General features: G+C 37.9%; 1 protein-coding gene across 2 annotated transcripts; it reads right to left on the minus strand.

Moving 5' to 3' along the window:
* Nucleotides 1–343: 343 nt before the first annotated feature.
* nasp (nuclear autoantigenic sperm protein (histone-binding)) lies at nucleotides 344–18892 on the minus strand. Of its 2 annotated transcripts, XM_061883630.1 has the most exons (15): nucleotides 18736–18892; nucleotides 18301–18345; nucleotides 12550–12663; nucleotides 12332–12412; nucleotides 11587–11693; nucleotides 10745–11425; nucleotides 10499–10545; nucleotides 10371–10441; nucleotides 6509–6582; nucleotides 3871–4059; nucleotides 3588–3760; nucleotides 1424–1498; nucleotides 1265–1339; nucleotides 801–926; nucleotides 344–497 (listed from the first exon to the last, which is right to left on the minus strand). In XM_061883630.1, the coding sequence occupies exons 1-15, from the start codon at nucleotides 18879–18881 to the stop codon at nucleotides 462–464; spliced, it is 2040 nt and encodes a 679-aa protein (XP_061739614.1). In that variant the 5' UTR covers nucleotides 18882–18892; the 3' UTR covers nucleotides 344–461. The 2 variants fall into 2 exon arrangements, with proteins under 2 accessions (XP_061739614.1, XP_061739615.1); XM_061883631.1 differs by lacking the exon at nucleotides 801–926.
* Between the last annotated feature and the right edge of the window lie 297 nt (nucleotides 18893–19189).

Raw genomic sequence — 19189 nt, forward strand, 5'->3', positions numbered from 1 at the left:
GTTGCAGTCTCCGTATGGATTTTTTGCAGAACTAGGTGCAGTACTATGTTTAAATCAAGAGTGTGTGGCATAAACGCATCAACAGATCACACAATTTGGGGATAAGAATTTAAATGCAGGAAAACATTTCAAGTTTCTGAGGTTCTTAGCCTTAACCGAACACAACTCAATACTTACCTGGGCTTATTATAGTACATTGAGATGCAATTTTGTATTGTGTGCAATAGGTAACCATTATTGACACTAACTTGTCGAACTTTACACCCATCCAGCTAAATCTTCAAGTTGCTAGTCAATGTACATTAAATTCAGTCTACATTGAAGAGTTAAAAAAATGACATCATTTGCATCTGCAAATTTATTTACTCCAAGTATACAAAACTTGAACAAACAAATCTATGAAAATGGATCTTATTTACAACAAAAACATCAAAACAGTGGTAAGTATCCATGCTGCGCTTTCAAGATGAGGCATGACACGCTGAAGACTGGACAACCTAAAAGAAATGAAAAATTATGATTAACAGGTCACGATTTAATCTCCACTTCGTCTATCAATGTAACAATTGTTTGCATTTTACACAAACTGAATAAAATGTGCCAACATGTCATTTGTAGCCGGTATCCAAAAAAAAAAAAAAAAAAAAACAAGCTTGCTTAACTGGACAAACAGTCCTCTGATCAAAAATTACAAAACGGAAGCTCAACCCAATTCGATATAAGTAGTGAAAATGTCTGACATACTTCCTACATATTTCTTGCTGCCAAATATTATGGTACAACACAAGCCTAACACTCGCCTCCTGTGACTTTTCCTCCTCAACTCCGTTGCTGCCACTAGAATCCCCACTGCCATTAACTGTGGCTTCCTGTTTAGCCTGTTTAGCATCAGCATCCTTTACTGGGCTCACCTCCTCTGGTTTCCTCTGTAGAAATATAGAAGACAAGACCTCACAACTGTAATCCATGTTAATTTTGTGGGAGCAAAAACAAACATGGAAAAAACATCAATTAATGCACCATGCAAACAGCTGACAGACCCTGTAAAACATGCACACTACAACCCTTTACACAGCAAGCATCACACCAAAAAGATCAGACCCTAAAAAACAAAAGGGCTTCTTTTCTGAACATGTCAACTTCCTTAAAAGCCTTGACAAATTTAAAGTTACATAAATAGAGTAACTCCCATCTCCTGATTAAAGTAAACTGACCCTTTGTCTGCTCCAAAAAATAAAATTAATCTAGGGGACGATGACTTCACCTTTTTTCTGACGAGGTGCGAGATGTCTGAGGCCACTTTAGAGGATGATGCGCTGTCAGTTGATTTTAATTGGATCTTGAACAACAACAAAAAAATGCATTTCCACATCAAAATTATGTTTTGAACTAGCTATGCGATCAGTATTTTGTGGATTCTTACCTGGGCGGGAGTGGCGAAGGCTGAAGATTGGCCAGAGTTTTCACTGAACGATGCTGATGATGTTGAAGCACCACCCTGCAAGAGATTTACCAGCATTGGCAAGACTTCACAACAGATAGCTAGAGTTTGTGTTTAAGTAAATATGAAGAATATAGCACTCAGGACAAGTTACACATCCTTGCATGCACCACACACACCATACTGGAAGGGGAAAAACAAGCTGTTTCTCTGTGCAGTCTGAAATACGATAAAACGTTCATGACTGAACAGTGTGTGCACGAGATCTATTTTTTTATTTTTAAATTCAGTACAAAGTCTGTGGTGGAAGACAAATGAAGTTGGCACATTCTTTAAAACGTAATTTAAAAATAAAATACAATGATATGAAAATAATTTTTAACCTATATGCAATTTAATAGACTGCAAAGACAAGACACTTAACATTAAAATTGGAAGGTTTTTTTTGCAAATATTACTTCATTTGGAATTTCATGCCTGAAACATGTTTTAAATATGGCACAAGTGGCAAAAAAAAAAGTTGAGGAATGCTCAAACACTAATGTGGAACATGCCACAGGTGAACCGGCTAAGTGGAAAAAGGTGGGTGCTGTAATAGCAGCTTCCATGAAATGCTGTCATTCACAAACAAGGATGGGGTGACGGTCACCACTTTGTGAACAAATGCGTGAGCAAATTGTCGAACAGTTTTAAGAACAGTTCTCAACGAGCTATTGCAAAGAGTTTAGGAAGTTTACCATATACGGTCTATAATAATATCAAAATGTTTGGACAATGGTCAGTAACTACAATTGGTCGCTACATCTGTAATTTGAAGTTAAAAACTATGCAGAGAGCTGTCTCCCCTTAAAAATGGGAGACACATTATGAAGCCTAAAATACGACAATGAAAACCCCGGACTGTTTAACAACTAAAGCTGTAAATCAAATTGGTCTCAGTTCCCAAACATTTACTGAGTGTTAAGGAAAGGCAATGTAACACTGTGGTACAAATGCCCCCGTGTCAACTTTGTTGCTATGTGTTGCTGCCAATAAATTCAAAGTTAATGATTTCCCAAAAAAAAAAAAGTTTCTAAGTTCGAACTTTAAATATCTTGTCTTTGTAGTGTGTTCAATTGAACATTGAAAATGTTCTGAAAATCATTGTATTTAGTTTTTATTTACAATTTACAGAACGTGCTGGTTTTGTACTTTGGTGCATTTCTTGTACACACACTCTGCTTGCATGGCCCTTTCTGGCTGTTAAACCGCTGCCTGGCACCTCGCATGTCACCCCCTTCCACCTGCTTAAAGTCAAGAGCGTAAATATTTCCATGTTGGTCTGCAACATTTTACACTGGACTGTTTTGTCAAAATGGGCCACTACAAAACTTTGCCAGTAGAGTTTGCTACACTAATACTTGGTATATTAAAACAAAAAACATTTAGGAATCATTTGTCTTGTGTCGTGCACACAAGATCAACTTGGGACATCCAGTGACAAGTGCATAACTTAATGCAACCAGTGAATTAATATTTTCCTGATCTTTTAACTCAACTCTTAATATCACTGCTAATATTTTACAAAGATAAATTGTAACTGAGGGTTTCATTCAAAATCTAAGGGAATGCACAAGTTATTTGCAAACCCACAAATAGTGGAGCAATTGTGAGTGCAGTGAAAAGTTTACACCAAAGAATATTAAATATATAGACATGAAAAGGAAACTTGTTGAATGTAAATTAAATCTCACCCTTTAAAGGCAAGTTGGACCCCCACTCTTAGACTAACTCAGATAACCCCGAAGCTAAATGCTTGTTGGTTGTACAAATTCACAGCAGAAAAATCTAAAAATTATATCTTTGCTCCAATGCTAGAGGTTATATTTTTAAGGGGAAATATTACTTCTTGATCTAAGATTGTAGGACAGCAAAGTTAATGGTGGTTGTACATGTCCTGAAACTGTGTCCTTCATTATGGCTGACTCAAGTAGTAAAATGCACACTGCGTGCATTATAGGAGTCAGTTATGTTTGTCTAATTACATTTCATGTTGTATTATTGTGATAATTCTAGCAGCTGTTCCCTCCAACAAGGCAGCATAAACACAACTAGTCACATGACATGCTGAGCTTTAGAGTGGGTTTTGTTATGTATTGGAACATACAAGTGTCTCCTGGATGGCCTGGGAGGCTGTGCTAATGGTCCTCTGGCTTTCTTTGGCATCTTCTATTTTCTCCTTGATGTCCGGCAGAAGCTGCTTCAGTTCCTCCATCTCGGTCTTGTCTTCTGCAGCATTTTCTGTACCCTCTGCAGCATTTATGATCTCCTGCAACATAGCTACACACAAAAGTCTGCTCAGAACCCAATTTAGGCACAATACAAGGGTATTTGACTCTAGTAAAATTGTTAATAAATGAACATGCAAGTCAAAGAAAATGTGGTCTCACCCAGGCGGGTCTCTATCACTTTTATGGAGCTGCTGTAGTGTTGGATAGCCAGGTTGAATTTAACCATAAAACAAAGTGTTGTGGCAACCTGGTAATGGGTCTCAGCCAGCAAACGGCTGTGAGCAGGAAGGTGCTTAAGCTGCAGCGCTAAACACTCCTGGAAATCATCGAGAGCCTGAGGATAGTTGCCTTTAAGATAAAGCACAGGAGTCAAAAGCACACACTAAAAATGTTTTGTAGACATTCATACACATACATTTTACCATATCACATGATGGCACTTTGGTTTAATCAAGACTGCACTGTGTACAAGTGCACGCAAATGTCATACATTGCTTCGATTCTATAACATTACTTTTTCCCAGAAGTGAAAAGTTCCAGAGGTGGACAACCAAGCAGCTGCAACAAAGTACAAAAGTGGCTTAAATATTTCTGGAAAAAAAGCAACGAAATAGATGCCTATACTTTATCAAAAACAGATTTGAGTGATAAAAAAGATTATATGTCGGTCACCTTCCCAGACAAACTGATCATGTGCTTTAGACACCATTCGATATACGAAAAAACAGATGAAAACTTGGAGATTTACAACTTTTGTGTGTGGCTGAGTCAAGGAAATTTATATAAACATGCATAGTTTTTGCTTGAGTAAGGTTGCATTTCATGATGTAACATACTGCCATGTTTGTTAGCATGCGCTGTTTACGAGTAATCATGTGTTTCCCCATCTTTATTAAAATATGACTAGACGTCAACATTGTGTATGTGCTGAAAGCTTTATTTCTGATTGCTGCCTTTGGTAAAAGCTTAACTCTTAGGTTTTGCTTTCTTTTATTTAGATTAGACAAGCTGGTGCTTTTGAAACACTCGTAGATGGGCTGTATATCATTAAGATTTCATCCACACCCTTATTGGTAGGATATGTAATTGGTGTAAAAAAAAAAAAAAAGTGTTTTTTTTTTTACAATTTTTATTGGCACAAGGTTAACATGTAACATCCCGAAGGGAATAAGCGGTAGGAAATAGATGGATGGATCTCAAACAAGAGAAGTGGATAAACATCTGCTTTTTTAATTCTAAACATGTTTTCAGTACAATGCAGTTATGTCATCTTGTAACCACCACACAGATGCGTCATTTATTTTACAATTGCAAATTGGATGAAAATAATGTAGGCAGAGCACAGAACTTTTACACGGTACTGTGCATCATAAATCAATACAATCAATTAGCATATTAGGTAGGTGTGCCGTTGCGATGTGTTTTGATGGAACGCAAACAGCCGTTAGAGACCTGTCAGTGGCTGTCATCATGCCTCTGAGGAACTTTAATATTTTTTCAATTCAATTGGCGCTTGACACTGGACTATGAGGGTATTTTGAGGAGAAAATAGTGTTAAACTTGGTGGAGTTTCCTTATTTGTGATTATCATCACATCTTAAGGCTGGGCGTTATGACAAATAAAATCTTCCCATCTATTATCAATTTAATAGTTTAACCTGCCAGATTTATAGCTTCCGTATTAACAAATAAACTAGGGAGTACTGCAATGTTAACATTTTAGATGAATTAGAAAAAAAAAGAAATACCCACAACTGGACGCAGTAGTAACAGGTGTTTAACAGCTTAATGGCGACAAGTAGTCATATTTGTCAAAGAAACATATCACCTGATACGTACAATTCATTTGGGAAATGTTTGGCTATGGAATTTGAGTTAGAGGCAGCCCTGTGTCCCAGAAGCAAGCACAAAAATGGCCCCAGAATGGTGCACCGTGCAGGGCTGTGTATAGAGAGCTTGCCCCTGGCTAGCAGGACTCCCTAGGAGGTGAATGTTTGATAAATCATAAGTTTCCACCTTTTACTCTGTCAAACTGACTGTTTCCACGGCTATTAGCGTTTACATTCTGTTTATAGCAAACATTGATTTCATTCGCAATTTCAATGACATGTAAACCTATAATTCAGTTTACTTCCTCCCACACGCAAGTGGGAGGGTAAAAAGGTAGACTCCGATTGGCTGATCGATCGTGTTTTTTATACTTTGCAGCGGTGCCTGAATGAATGTTTCAGTGCGCGTGTCAAGATTCCGACGGGCAGCTAGATAAAGTACCGATAGCAGTATCATTAGCAGTATCATTAGTCCAGAATTTTCACAGCCCGCTTGGATTGACCCACTTAGGAACAGGTACTTAAAAATACCACTCCTCTGTATACATCCCTATTCGTAGCAAACGTGCTTAAGGAAATAATGATTATGCTTAATAGGAAATAAACATTAAGTATAACATTTTAACAAAGTGATCACTTCAAACTTTTACACTCTTCCGTCCTTTTTGATAACCTCTTGAGAAACTCTGAATAAATGATTCAATTTGTGCAGCCAAAAACACAAGTATAGGGCATTTTTTTCCAAGAGAAAGGCTAAAATGGCACCTAGCACTCATTGAAAACAGCACTAGCGTGACCACACATTGAATGGGCGGAACATAACAGTAAAATCCAAGCATTTGACTATTAAAAAGGAACTTTCAATAAGCTGTTAAGATCGCAATACAAAATTTTACTTCTGGAATACTGAAAAAACAAAAATTCAGATTCATTGTGTCTCATAAAGTGTTTAAAAAAAAAATACATACCTGTTTCTGTACTGACTTCTCCAAGTTTTAAGAAGGCCTGGGCTGCCATAAGCTGGTCTTCTTTGCTTTCCTTTCTGAAGGAAAAAAAGACAGTAATTTCAGGTCTGTCTTGTGACCTACAAATAGTGACCCATTCTGGGCATAGTCACCAGACTTGTGTAGAATTACTACTTTAAATGAGATTGGCTTTTAAAATTATATTTAAATTTCACACGACCAATTTTTATGAACATTTAATTACAGCACGTCACATGGACAAGAAAAGCATATTTGATCAAAACAATGTAATATGACAAATGGAAAATATTTCAAAGAATGCCTCACTTTATCCAAATATTCAAAATGGAATATAAGTGTAAAATATTTTATACGGTATAGCTCGGTTGGTAGAGTGGCCGTGCCAGCAACATGAGGGTTGCAGGTTCGATTCCCGCATCCTAGTCACTGCCGTTGTGTCCTTGGGCAAGACACTTTACCCACCTGCTCCCAGTGCCACCCACACTGGTTTAAATGTAACTTAGATATTTGGTTTTCCTATGTAAAGCGCTTTGAGCCACTAGAGAAAAGCGCTAGATAAATATAATTTACTTCACTTAATTTAAGTCAAAACCATTACACTTGACAAATTATACCGGTTATTTGGTTACAAGTATTTTATATGAATTGTAATTAATTCCACTTAATCTTTTGGTGTGGGGCAATTTCAAATTCAGAATTTTGCACAAGCCTGACTCACTAGGCCAATTGTATTGGGATAGACTTGGGAATGACCCACTAACCTAGCCTCCACTTAAACTGGCCATTCATATTTCACCCCGGTTGTACTCTCGGTTGAGGCAGTTTGCATCAATGTATTTTGTTATTAAAAAGCTGAACTGCCCTTTTATCATCCACAATTCCTATGTATGACAAAAAGCAGTTTTTTTTTTTAAGCATTATAATTCAGAATATACAGCCAGTACGAGGTGGCAAATAAAGCTAATTGGAGTACTCTATTGCGTTTATTAAGCCCCCTAAAAACATCCAAAAACTAACGATATGTCATGACGCGAATATTAACCAAGTTAATATAAGATAGGGCTGCAACGAATAGTCGACAAGAGTCGTGATGTCTACACTTGTTAGTCCGGGCGGAAGTGGGTCACTCGCCATCAACATCGCCAGTGATAACATGTAATGTGTGAGAATATTTATTCTTGTTAAAAACATGAATACCTTGCTGAATTTGCAAAGCTGACCTTGTTTTTACAGCAGTACATCTGTGATACGCAAGCATTTAAAGCAGAGACATGTCGTCGGAAATTGGGAGGGAGGATGCGGTCTTAACCTCGGTAAGTGTTAGCTTCTACCTTGCTAGCTAACAAGAGTGAGATGAAGTGTGGAAAAACCAATAATTTCAGGTACTACGGCTTCCTCCCACCTCCATTGCACCTGGGGATAAGTTGATTGGCAACACTAAATTGCCCCTAGTGTGTGAATGTTTGTTTGTCTGCGATGAGGTGGCGACTTGTCCAGGGTGTACACCGCCGTCCGCTGCGCTCCAGCATCCCCCTCATAACTCCAAAAAAGGGACAAGCGGTAGAAAATGGATGGACGGACATTGAGTCAAACTACCAAGATGTAATCTACACACCAGTGGGCAGCTTTGTAGTCAAAATGTCTTGAGGAAGTTAGATTGTGTTTTGTTCTCATTGCTGCTATTTTAACTGTTTACTTTATTACATGAATAATGTTTTTTTTAATCACTTTGCCTCTCATTTTTACAAGGACAATTTGTAATTTTCATTTTTGTAACAGAATGAATTAGTCATCTTTGTTGTTACTAAACACATGCCTAAAATAACTTTAATTTAGAAGTCCATGAAAAAAACGAGAGCCATTAAATATGTTGACGCTTTATTACCCGATTAGTAGACTGATCGACAATCAAATTAATAGTTAGTTCCAACCCTATTATGAGAGCAAATGCAGCCACACTTTTTTTTTAGCCGCGCTGTGATCAGAGCCAACTACCCTATGCATTGCCTTACAGTTGGTGAAATTTTTTTGTAGATAAATCATGCCTGTATAGAGGAAGGATATATCAATCAATGTTTACTTTTATGTAGTCAAACAGAAATTGGTCAACTTTGACATTCAACTTGGAGATGGCGAAAAGACTTTTGCCTTTAAAAGGATTATGATCAATTATTCCAGAGTTTACCCTTAATGTATTTTATTGTGGCGGTGCGCCACGGCTTTAAATAAGGCACCACACCTAAGAGAATAAAATATAATGTATTATAGAGTTCAGAGGAAATCAAGAGTGTAACGCTCTTTTAGCCTTTGCCAATTGTATGCTAACGGACCCCATTCCAACAAGTATTTTCATGGTGCTTCACTCCTAGACACAAAGCTTCATTCGCCACTGACTTTGTGTTCATAGACCATGGGTAAAATTACCATCATAAACATACACATTAACACCAGAAGGTAATCATACATTCCATCCATACAATTAACGCACTATTGACTGAGGCAACTCCAGAAAAAAGCTCCCAAAACTGAATGTTTTGATGACGTAAGATCTACGCATAGGATTGTCTGGAGCAAAGAGGCAATGGTGCACGGGTATATCTGAGATATACCCATGGACAGCGATCTTCACAAATTAAGATGACTGGCAGCTTTTGAGAGAAAGGCAGTGGAAAAGCAAAGTGTGGCGTCAGGCTCTCTGCAGCCCGAGTCCCTTTTTGTCACGGACATGGAGCAACAGATGTAAAGAGTCTAAACACGAGTACAGTCTACAATAACATTAAATAAAGATAGATTAGATATTAAAGAAAAAGGATTGTTTTTTTTTTTTTTAAAAAGACATTTCTTCAAAGTGCATTGTATAAGCAGCAAAATTTAATAGAACACACCGATAAGAAAAATGTTAATACTATAATTAAAAACAGTTTTGTTTTAAATTTTTGTTCACATTTGTTGCCTTTAAAAAGGATTTAGCTATCACATATCAAGTGATTACATCACATCGACCATGCCCCACCGCCAAAGGTATTTTGGCAAATTATGGAAAACCCTGTCTTCATCTCAACGGGATGAAGACAGGGTTCCTCAACAGTCAGCCTTACAAGTGAGAGCAGACATTGTACAGTTAATGAATGTTCATAGTTTGCATTTCCTGTTTAGCATTTAGCAGTGCTGCTACATGATGCCAAGTATTTCACTAAAGCGGCATCGGTTTAACAGCTTCTAAAACTTGTAGCTCATCCTCATATTCACACCTCACAATTAAAGATTCTGGATTATCATTTGTACCAAAGTAATCATATTTATCTCTCATACAGTCTCAATTAGTATTATTTGCTGTTTAAGAAAAAAGCAAACGTTGTGCGTACGGAGTCTGAAATACTTTACATGCTTAATGATAAAAATACGTGAATATTACATGAGCCTGTTACTACATTACATAAATACAGCATGTATATAAAAACAGGTGTATGATGTTTTAAGAGTGCTTTATAAGCGGAATAGAGCGACTTCCTTTGGTTGATTTTTGCTAGCGTTCATTTAGTAGCTGATATACTAATGTGAAACAGGTCTTACATAAGGATTGTTAATGATAGCATTTCACCCTTTCAATATCTACTTTGCATTTGTGTTTTGACTTTCCCTTCTACAGTTATCGTAGCATTATTTTAGTTTTGCTGAGATTCATAGTGTTTTTGTCAAACTAGCTTTTTAAATTTGTTTTGGCTACTGTGTTTTATCTCCTGAACAAAACGCAATTGCGTCATCTGCAAATACCACGTGTGAAGTTGGCCCCGAGTGGAAGTCTGGCCGGGTGTGAATGCGCCCGAAAAATTCTTGTTCTCACCTTAAGTAGATGAACTTTGCCAGCTCCAGCATTTCCCAAGCCAATTGCAGATTTCCAACTTCATCCTCTTCCTGACAGAAACAATTTAAATAAAATACCAAACAAAACAGCAAACAGAAGCGGCTTACCTGTTCACCATTTATCTCTACTCCCTCGTCATCACCATCATCTTCATCTGCGAATAAATAGTTGTAATTTAATTAATATTGTGACGAGCAGTGTTAACATATGCACAAGAACAAAAAAAAAAAAAAAATGTTCTATTGTGACTTTCCTTTACTCTGATAAAGTGTACAGAATACATACGAATAAAAACACCCAATGTATAGTGCTGCACCCATCATGCACGTGTTTTATATTGAAAATTTGCCTGCCCTCTGCTTCGTCCTCAGGTTTGGAGTTGCCGTCGTCTTCCTCAGTCGTCTCACCATTCTGGCCCAATGCTTCATCCACAGGTTTGGAGTCGCCATAGTCTTCTTCAGTCTTCTCACCATTCTGCCCCATTGCTTCATCCACAGGTTTGGAGTCGCCATCCTCAGTCTTTTCACTATTTTGCCCCATTGCTTCCTCCTCATGTTTAGAGTCGCCATCGTCTTCCTCAGTCTTCTCACCATTCTGCCCCACTGCTTCCTCAGGTTTGAAGTCGCCATCGTCTTCCTCAGTCTTTTCACCATTCTGCCCCATTGTTTCCTCCTCAGGTTTGGAGTCCCTGTTGTCTTCCTCAGTCTTTTCACCATTCTGTCCTACATTACCTTCAGTCTCAACATTTCCTTTTGCAGGAGACTCTGTGAGGCTTTCTGTAGTCCCGTTCACAAAACACGGGCTTTCCTCATCAACTCCATTAAGTTGAGCTTCCTCAACCACAGTCACTTCGGAAGTGGACAGCGTTCCGGTTTCATTGCCAACTTGATCGGTTGACGATTTTGCCCAGCCATATTCCTCTTTCACCTCAGCTGTGTGTTTCCCATTCTCCAATTCCAGCTTCATTTCTACTTCCTCAGGCTTCTCTGCCATTGCGTCATAGACCTGTTTTCGGAGCTCATCACGAGTGTTTTCTGATCCAGAGTGGCATGTAGGAAATAATTTTAGTTGAGTCATGTGTTCCAAAAAAAATCTTTTAAAATCTTACTTTCACTGTCAACTTTTATTCAAAACTTATTACCAAGTATTATTAAATTATTTGTTCATTTGGAAGCTCCAGATCAGACAGTCTTACCATCAAGGTTGTTGGCACTCTCAATATTGGAGTTACTAGGCTGCTCCTCATCTTCAGATTCTTCTGGGACTCCCTCCAAGGCATTTCCAAGGACTGTGTTCTCAGTCCTAAAAAAGATGCCAACAAATCAATGCAACCCAGCATCTAGAACAGTGGTTCACAAACCCAATATTACATTAAAAAAAACTTAGCTCCAAGTACCACCATAATGAAGCAAACATTAAAATATAGTTGCATAGTAAACGTAAGTAGTCCTTTAAAACAAGGTAGGTTCTATTCAACAAGTATATTTAATATTTTGGGCCTCTAACATTAGACAGCTTGAACAGTAGCACTGAATATATAAATGACACTGGAACCTGTGCATTGTCTCAGTTTGAGAATCACTGATCTACAATATTTAATGCAAACAATGTATAGCAACAGTTCGCCTGAACAATACTCAATGCTAGACCAAAAAAAAAACAACTACAGCAGCTGTGTCCAAAGTGTGACAATAAAATATATCTTCCAAGAACCAGCAATAAATTTTGTATACCAAGTATAGTCCCCAATATTTGAAAATGACAAAAGAACTTCCACAGCAAAGAATGTTGGTTCTCTGGAAGATATTACCCTGCATTGGATCGGTTTTAGCATTTTTCATCAATAAAATAGTGACTTCCCCCAAATTATTTTATTTCAACAGTAACCAAAACTTAAAACAATCCCTACAATTAATGTGGTACAAAAAACAGTTGCTTACCTGGCAAGCTCCAACAGGGATTTCCCACACAGGAAAAGGGCCTCAGCACACTCATCTGCAGTATCTCCATACCTGGCAGCTCTGAGGACACAAGTAGTGAGTATCTACTTTAAAGCTGTTAAAAGCAGTTCAACAGGTTTTAAACAGTCACTCAGGTTTGGTGAAAAAGTAGAACAGTTGTGTGAAATGCACCTTTCAGCTGATCTACATATACTCACAACATGCCGCATGCATCCTGAAAGGCAGCGACTGCAGAGACAATGTCACCCATCACTAAATGTCTGTTCCCTGTGCCGATCAGCTTATTCGCCTCCTCCATGACGTCTACAGAACTGTTGGAATGCAAACAGTCATTAAAGCAATCGAGAGATGCCATGTGCGATAATTTTCCCCTCTGTAAAATCAATTGAATAAATCCCATAACATGATGGTTTACCTTTAACACAGCGTTTAGCAATCAAAGCGTACATGCTGCACTGCACCTGATGTCTACCTTCTATTTATTTATTTTTTGCAGCCAGGTAGAGGCGATATTTCAGCAATGGCAGCTTCTGTGACATAAGTGGCACAGCTTTTGCTTGAGCAATGTGGGATGACAACAAGGCGTGCAATGATAACACCACATGTATTGTTAAGTAAATAGTTTTGCAGAACACAGGAATTACCCTGGACGTGGCAAAGTCATGTCTGTTTTTGGTGGACAGGAGACAGCGATACCAAAACTTTGTGGATCGTCCAGGCTATCAGAGTACTTTAAACCTACAGTATAACAATCAAGATTACTGTATTGGTGAAAAGAAAGTAGATTTTAATAGTAAATTTATTTTAATAATCTCTTGTCTAATACCACAATTCGAGTCTGTGTTGTGTATGCTGCGGTCTTCGCTGCATTTGTTGGTTTTGTCCGCAGATAAGACATGTATGACCCATTACACATTCCTTGGGCTTGCTGGGTAAGTTTCCAAACCCCCACCTTCTGTGAATAGGACAAATATTGTTCTGATGTTGAGATCACCAATTCATGTTTCATTTGTCCTTTGTGAAATGTTACTCTTCAAACAGGGTTCTTGGTGACTCCTTGCCCAATGTTGAATCAAACATTCCTGGTTTTGGCTTATCCATCGATCCATTTTTTACCACTTGTCCTGTTAGGGATCACGCGGGGTGCTGGAGCATCTCAGTGTATCACATCAAAATAGTGTTTTGCTCATCTTTCTCCCCTACCAAAGAAAATACGTTTTGCCTAAACTCTGCGCTCCCATTCCCAAAAGCAATAAAGCTTTGCAAGAGTTCTTTGTCCCTCTGGATTCTTTTTCTCTCGCCTTTCTTCCTGAAGCAGCGTAAAACCCTCCTTTATAATCTGGTATTTGATTACTTAAATACATGGTTTCCTCTGGACCTTTATTGAATAAGAAAAACTCAAAAACAAGTGACTTATGTTTAGTAGGCTCTAATTATATTAAACATCTAGGGCGTAAACATTTATGCTATATGAAAATATTTAATGATCCTAATTTGTGTAAAAGTCATCGTGGCCATGTGCAGACTGTTGAATTTTATCAACTACACAGGAAAAGACTTAAAGCAAATCTGGCCTGCTCAATCAAAAGCTTTTCAGCAGTTTCATGTTTGACAGTTCATAAGAGGATAAACAAACACACACCTCAGACATACTCATGCATGTAAAAAGGATTGCGCTAATATCACATTCCTAGTCAGAAGTGGTCAGCGATAGAGTAATTTGGCATCTGGCATTCAGCTTTCTAAAAAAGTAGAAAAAAGTACTCTGCAGATAATATTGTCCACAATAAAAATTCAACAATAAAGTCAGCTTATAAACACACACGCATTTTACTACAATAATCCTATCTTTGATTTATGGTAGGCAGTGTTGCCAACTTTGTCACTAAATCTTTTTTGTAAACAGCAAAGATCGACAAATCTAGCGACTTTCTCTGTGTTTTGAGACTTTATGTCTTGAAAACTAAGGTGAAAGCACGCAGCAGTTACTGTCCTCAAAGAGCAGTGACTGGTGCTGCTGCTCGAATAGAGTGGACACCTTCACAGGGCGGGAATTGCAGAAGATTGCGCAAAACATTTTCTGTCTAGACTTATGGTGCGCTCCATTTGTACCGGGGAGGCCGGAACTTCTGATTGCCCAGACGGAAGTTTCGACTTAAATCATTAATTTAATTTGCCTACTGTAAAACTCAGTAAATCACCTTGTCTGTGTGTCATCTAGCTAGATTACCATGTGAGTACAGAAGAGACCCAAATGCCTCCAGACTGCAAATGAAATAACGAGTACGTGCAAAGCTGCCACCTCTTTCCACTTGGTTTAAAGAGCGAGATGTAAATATTTCTTTGCTGCCATTTGAAACTAATATAATTCCCTGCAATGTACCAATTCCATCGTTCATATTAACATACCAGTCATGACATTTGGTTAGTGAGTGAATATCAGAACCCTCTATTCTTTTACACCAATACTCCAACTCGGGCGATATATCGAGTTTGTAAGATAGATATATATTTTTTTAAACAAGGCATGAATTAAGAGAAGATTGTAACCTCAATTCCCCACTCCCTCTAATGGGCTACTAAATCCCTGTCCTTCCAAGATGTGCTTGCACGTATAAGAATATCTATGGTTGGTTTACTATGATGAGTCACGATTGGTTAAGTTTAGGCCAAACTGAGGCAAGATAGGGCGGGTCATCGATTCAGGAAGGGAAATCACAACAGACATTCCAAATGACACCGAGAGTCGTAGGAGAGAAGAGCGATTTATACATGAAAAAAACTAGTAGAAGATAGCAGAGGGATCTATAGATTTTTCTTTTAGCAATGTATACGACGTTCAAGAAACCCACAATGTGCCTACTTGGCCACATTTGGACAAATGAAACAATTTACCATGCAAGCCCAAATCAAAACTGTTCTCGAGTTGCCAAACCAGGCATATTTTGCACGAGAAATGCTGCCAAAAATGTATTTATACAGCAATGTAAAAATAGTATTTTTCTATTTTATTTACTGATAGGTTATGTATTTCTGTGCTACTTGACCAGTTTCTTTTCTGTGCTGTTAATACCCATCTTGACTAATTGATTAATAAAAGTGCCACCGACTGTTTACAGTACAGTTGTCATTCACTTCTATTTCAGTGAATCTAGCTAAAAAAAATAGTATCTTCATATGTATACTTTCATCGGAAAATATATACCAAATATCAAGTTTAAGTAAAAATATATGGAGATATACTTTTGTCATGTCGCCCAGCTCAACTCCAACACAAAACCCCAAGAATCAAAAAGGTTACCTTGCAGTTCTAATCTTATCTTCCTTTTCTGTTAAACCAACTTTTGTATATGTCCCTCAGTATCCACTGCAAGAAATCATGCAAATAAGACGATGACGTCATCTAGCGACTTTTATGACAGCCAATGGCCACTTTCCTTACTGAGGAGTGGGCAACACTGACCATAGGTACCATGGACATCTCATAAGTAGACGAGCAGCATAGACCGCTACTGCCTACTGGAGCTTACTAGATGAGGGGCCGCAGTCTGGAGTGGTGATTCTGATGAGCTCTACTCAGTGAAATTCATTTGGCAGGAGCAATAAACTGTCAGCACATTCAATTAATCTTACCTCACTGAATACCACTGATTTTCAGTTTTTTGTCATACTATGATATGACAGAAGGACACATGCTTTATTATTCATTGTTTGCTTAACACTAATCAGATATTCTTATATGCTATAAATGACCAGACGTCCGAGATCAAAACTGGGAATATAATCCCAGAAAAGTGGGGAAAAAAAAAGCTATTTTTAAGTTCAAGAAACAATATGATTAGGTTGTATATACACATGCATATATCCTACATAAACAATGTATGAATACATTAGATATCCATATATCTTAGGGACCTTTAGACCAGTGGTTCTCAACCTTTTTTCAGTGATGTACCCACTTTGTAAATTTTTTTTTATTTAAGTACCCCCTAAACAGAGCAAAGCATTTTTGGTTGAAAATAGGAGATAAAGAAGTAAAATACAGCATTATGTCATCAGTTTCTGGTAAAATATTACTCATTTATAGCGGTCTTTCTTGAACTATTTGGAAAAAAATATATAAAAATAACAAAACTGGTTGAAAAATAAACAAGTGATTCAATTATAAATGAACATTTCTACACAGAAGTAATCAACAACTTAAAATGCCCTCTTTGGGGATTGTAATAGAGATCCATCTGGATTCATGAACTTAATTCTAAACATTTCTTCACAAAAAAAAAAAAATCTTTAACATCAATATTTTTGGGACATGTCCACAAAAAAAATCTTAGCTGTCAACAATGAAAATTGCATTGCTGCATTTCTTTTCACAGTTTATGAACTTACATTCATATTTTGTTGAAGTATTAGTCAATATATTTATAAAGGATTTTTGAATTGTTGCTATTTTGAAAATATTCTTAAAAGATCTCAAGTATCCCTTGGCATACCTTCAAGTACCCCCTTTTGAGAACCACAGCTTTAGACTCTGTTGCTGCAGCACCAGCTTATTCTGTCTTGACACTTCATATTGATATATTTGTTGGCTTTTACAATCTTTATCTTCATTTTTCCAACTTTGTTATTAACATATGAGATTTTTAAATGTAATTTCATTTACAAGCAATTATACTATGGTCATACTCTACTATTTCAGTACTATTGAATATATTTGCTCCTTCTAAACTCTGTGGTAACATTCTTTTCACAAATAACCAATAATATGTTAATGTTAAATCTTACATGTGAAAAGTAATCCAATCCACTTTATTTATATGGCACATTTGGTTGTGGACCTGGGAAGGAGGAGTACTCCAGCGACCCCTGTTTCCATCAGGGGGGTCGATGTGGACATGGTTGAAGATTATAAATACCTCAGAGTACACATCGACAAGCTGAATGGGTCAAAACACGATGAGGCCCGCTACAAGAAGGATCCTTCAACTTCTTTACAAAGATGTTGAAGATATTCTACGAGTCCGTGGTGGCGAGCACTTTCTTGCATGTCGTGGCTTGCTGGGGCAGCGGGCTGAGAGTGAGGGACGCAAACAGACTGGACAAGTTGGTAGAGAAGGCCAGTAACGGGGTGAGAGTGGAGCTAGACTCTCTGGCGGTGGTGTCTCAGAGGAGAAGTTTAGCAAAACTCCTAGCCATCATGGACAACACCTCCCACCCACTACACTCGGACCTTGCGGAGAGAATGAGCACGTTCAGTGGGAGGCTCAGACTCCCAAAATGTAACACGGAACGACACAGGAGGTCCTTCATATCGACAGCCATAAGACTGTATAATGCATATGTTCTTTCTTGAGTGCACTTAAAAGTATAATATATTTATATTATTCATATATATATATGTCATATATTATTGTTTATTGTGAGCGAACTGTGGTGCTGAATTTTCCCCAGGGATCAATAAAGTACTTTCTATTCAATTCTATTAAACAAGAACGTTTCCAAAGTGCTGCACAATCATGTTAAAAACAATATAAAAAAAACATTATGTGCCACCAATGACTGAATAAAAACAAAAAAACAAAATTAAAAACCAATATAAAAATAAATATGATTAAAAACAATTTTAAAGGGTACCATTATTAAAACAGTAAAATAGAAATCAAAAAGTATAAAAAGTCCCCCGATCCCTATTTTCAACAGTCCGCTCATTTGAGCAGGAAAACACTGACCACCAGCCGGCGTCTTTGTTTTCTACCTGTCAACTGTCAGTTTAGGCTGCTCGCCGGCTTTTCATCACCACTTCAAGATGGCGGCCGAATTTCTCGCGTCACAGCAGCCAATGCTGCATGTACTTATAAGAAGTCTATGATAAAAACCATATTATCATTTCTGACAACACTGAAAGGAACAATAGCATAAAACAGTTGACTTCATACAGAGACACCCACCTGTCCATCGCAGCGGCTGACGACGAGCACGGCTTCTCGTCCACGCTGCATCCAAAAACAACACAAGTTTAGTCAGTACTCAAATACAACATCTGCCAAACGTACTTAACGTGCAGTGATGCGCTCGACGTTTCCCTTTTTGACGGTTTTAACGTACACGCACTTCAGCGATTACGCGTTAGCTTAGCCGTGTTGCTATTAGCTAGCCAATGCTCACTAGTTTGTGTGTAGCATTTCCACGAGCACCCAATACGTAAAGGCCATCAAAGAACCAGAGTTACTTTACACATTGCACACATTTGCCGTCACTATTGTGGAAAAGTCACGATATCAACGAGAGCAAACATCACGCGTGTTGCTAACAATCAGGTCGTGATTCGTTCGTACATGAAAGTAGCAAACTAATAGCGTTTTTTTTTTATTCTTCTTTTTTACCTCGCAGAACTTGTCGAGACGGACGTTTCTTCTGGCATCTTAACGTGGGCTCGAAGCGTGACACGGCCGAGTCGTGGACGAGACAGTTTGTTCGAGACCTGTGTTGTGGAGGTCCTAGTTGGCGCGCTTAAATAGAGGAAAAGCATGCGCTCCACTTCCGCCCAGCGCTGAACGCGGGAGATTGGATATAAAAGGGCCGCAGCACAACTAGTGGCGGATGGTCTACTACAGTGGTTCTCAAATGGGGGTACTTGAAGGTATGCCAAGGGGTACGTGAGATTTTTTTTTTAAAAACAATTCTAAAAATAGAAACAATTAAAAAAATCCTTTATAAATATATTGATTGAATAATACTTCAACAAAATATGAGTTTAAGTTCATAAACTGTGAAAAGAAATGCAACAATGCAATATTCAGTGTTGACAGCTAGATTTTTTGAGTACATGTTCCATAA

Source organism: Nerophis ophidion, linkage group LG22 (assembly GCF_033978795.1).
Source record: "Nerophis ophidion isolate RoL-2023_Sa linkage group LG22, RoL_Noph_v1.0, whole genome shotgun sequence".
NCBI classification, from domain to species: domain Eukaryota; kingdom Metazoa; phylum Chordata; class Actinopteri; order Syngnathiformes; family Syngnathidae; genus Nerophis; species Nerophis ophidion.

What these genes read in the sequence shown, in the direction of transcription:
- nasp (XM_061883630.1), bottom strand. Translation starts at nt 18,881, where the DNA reads ATGCTTTTCCTCTATTTAAGCGCGCCAACTAGGACCTCCACAACACAG. An exon ending in TAGAGATAAATGGTGAACAG is followed by an intron (nt 10,442 to 10,498) that starts GTAAGCCGCTTC and finishes TGTTTCTGTCAG; the next exon opens with GAAGAGGATGAAGTTGGAAA. An exon ending in CCTTCGCCACTCCCGCCCAG is followed by an intron (nt 1,340 to 1,423) that starts GTAAGAATCCAC and finishes TTGTTGTTCAAG; the next exon opens with ATCCAATTAAAATCAACTGA.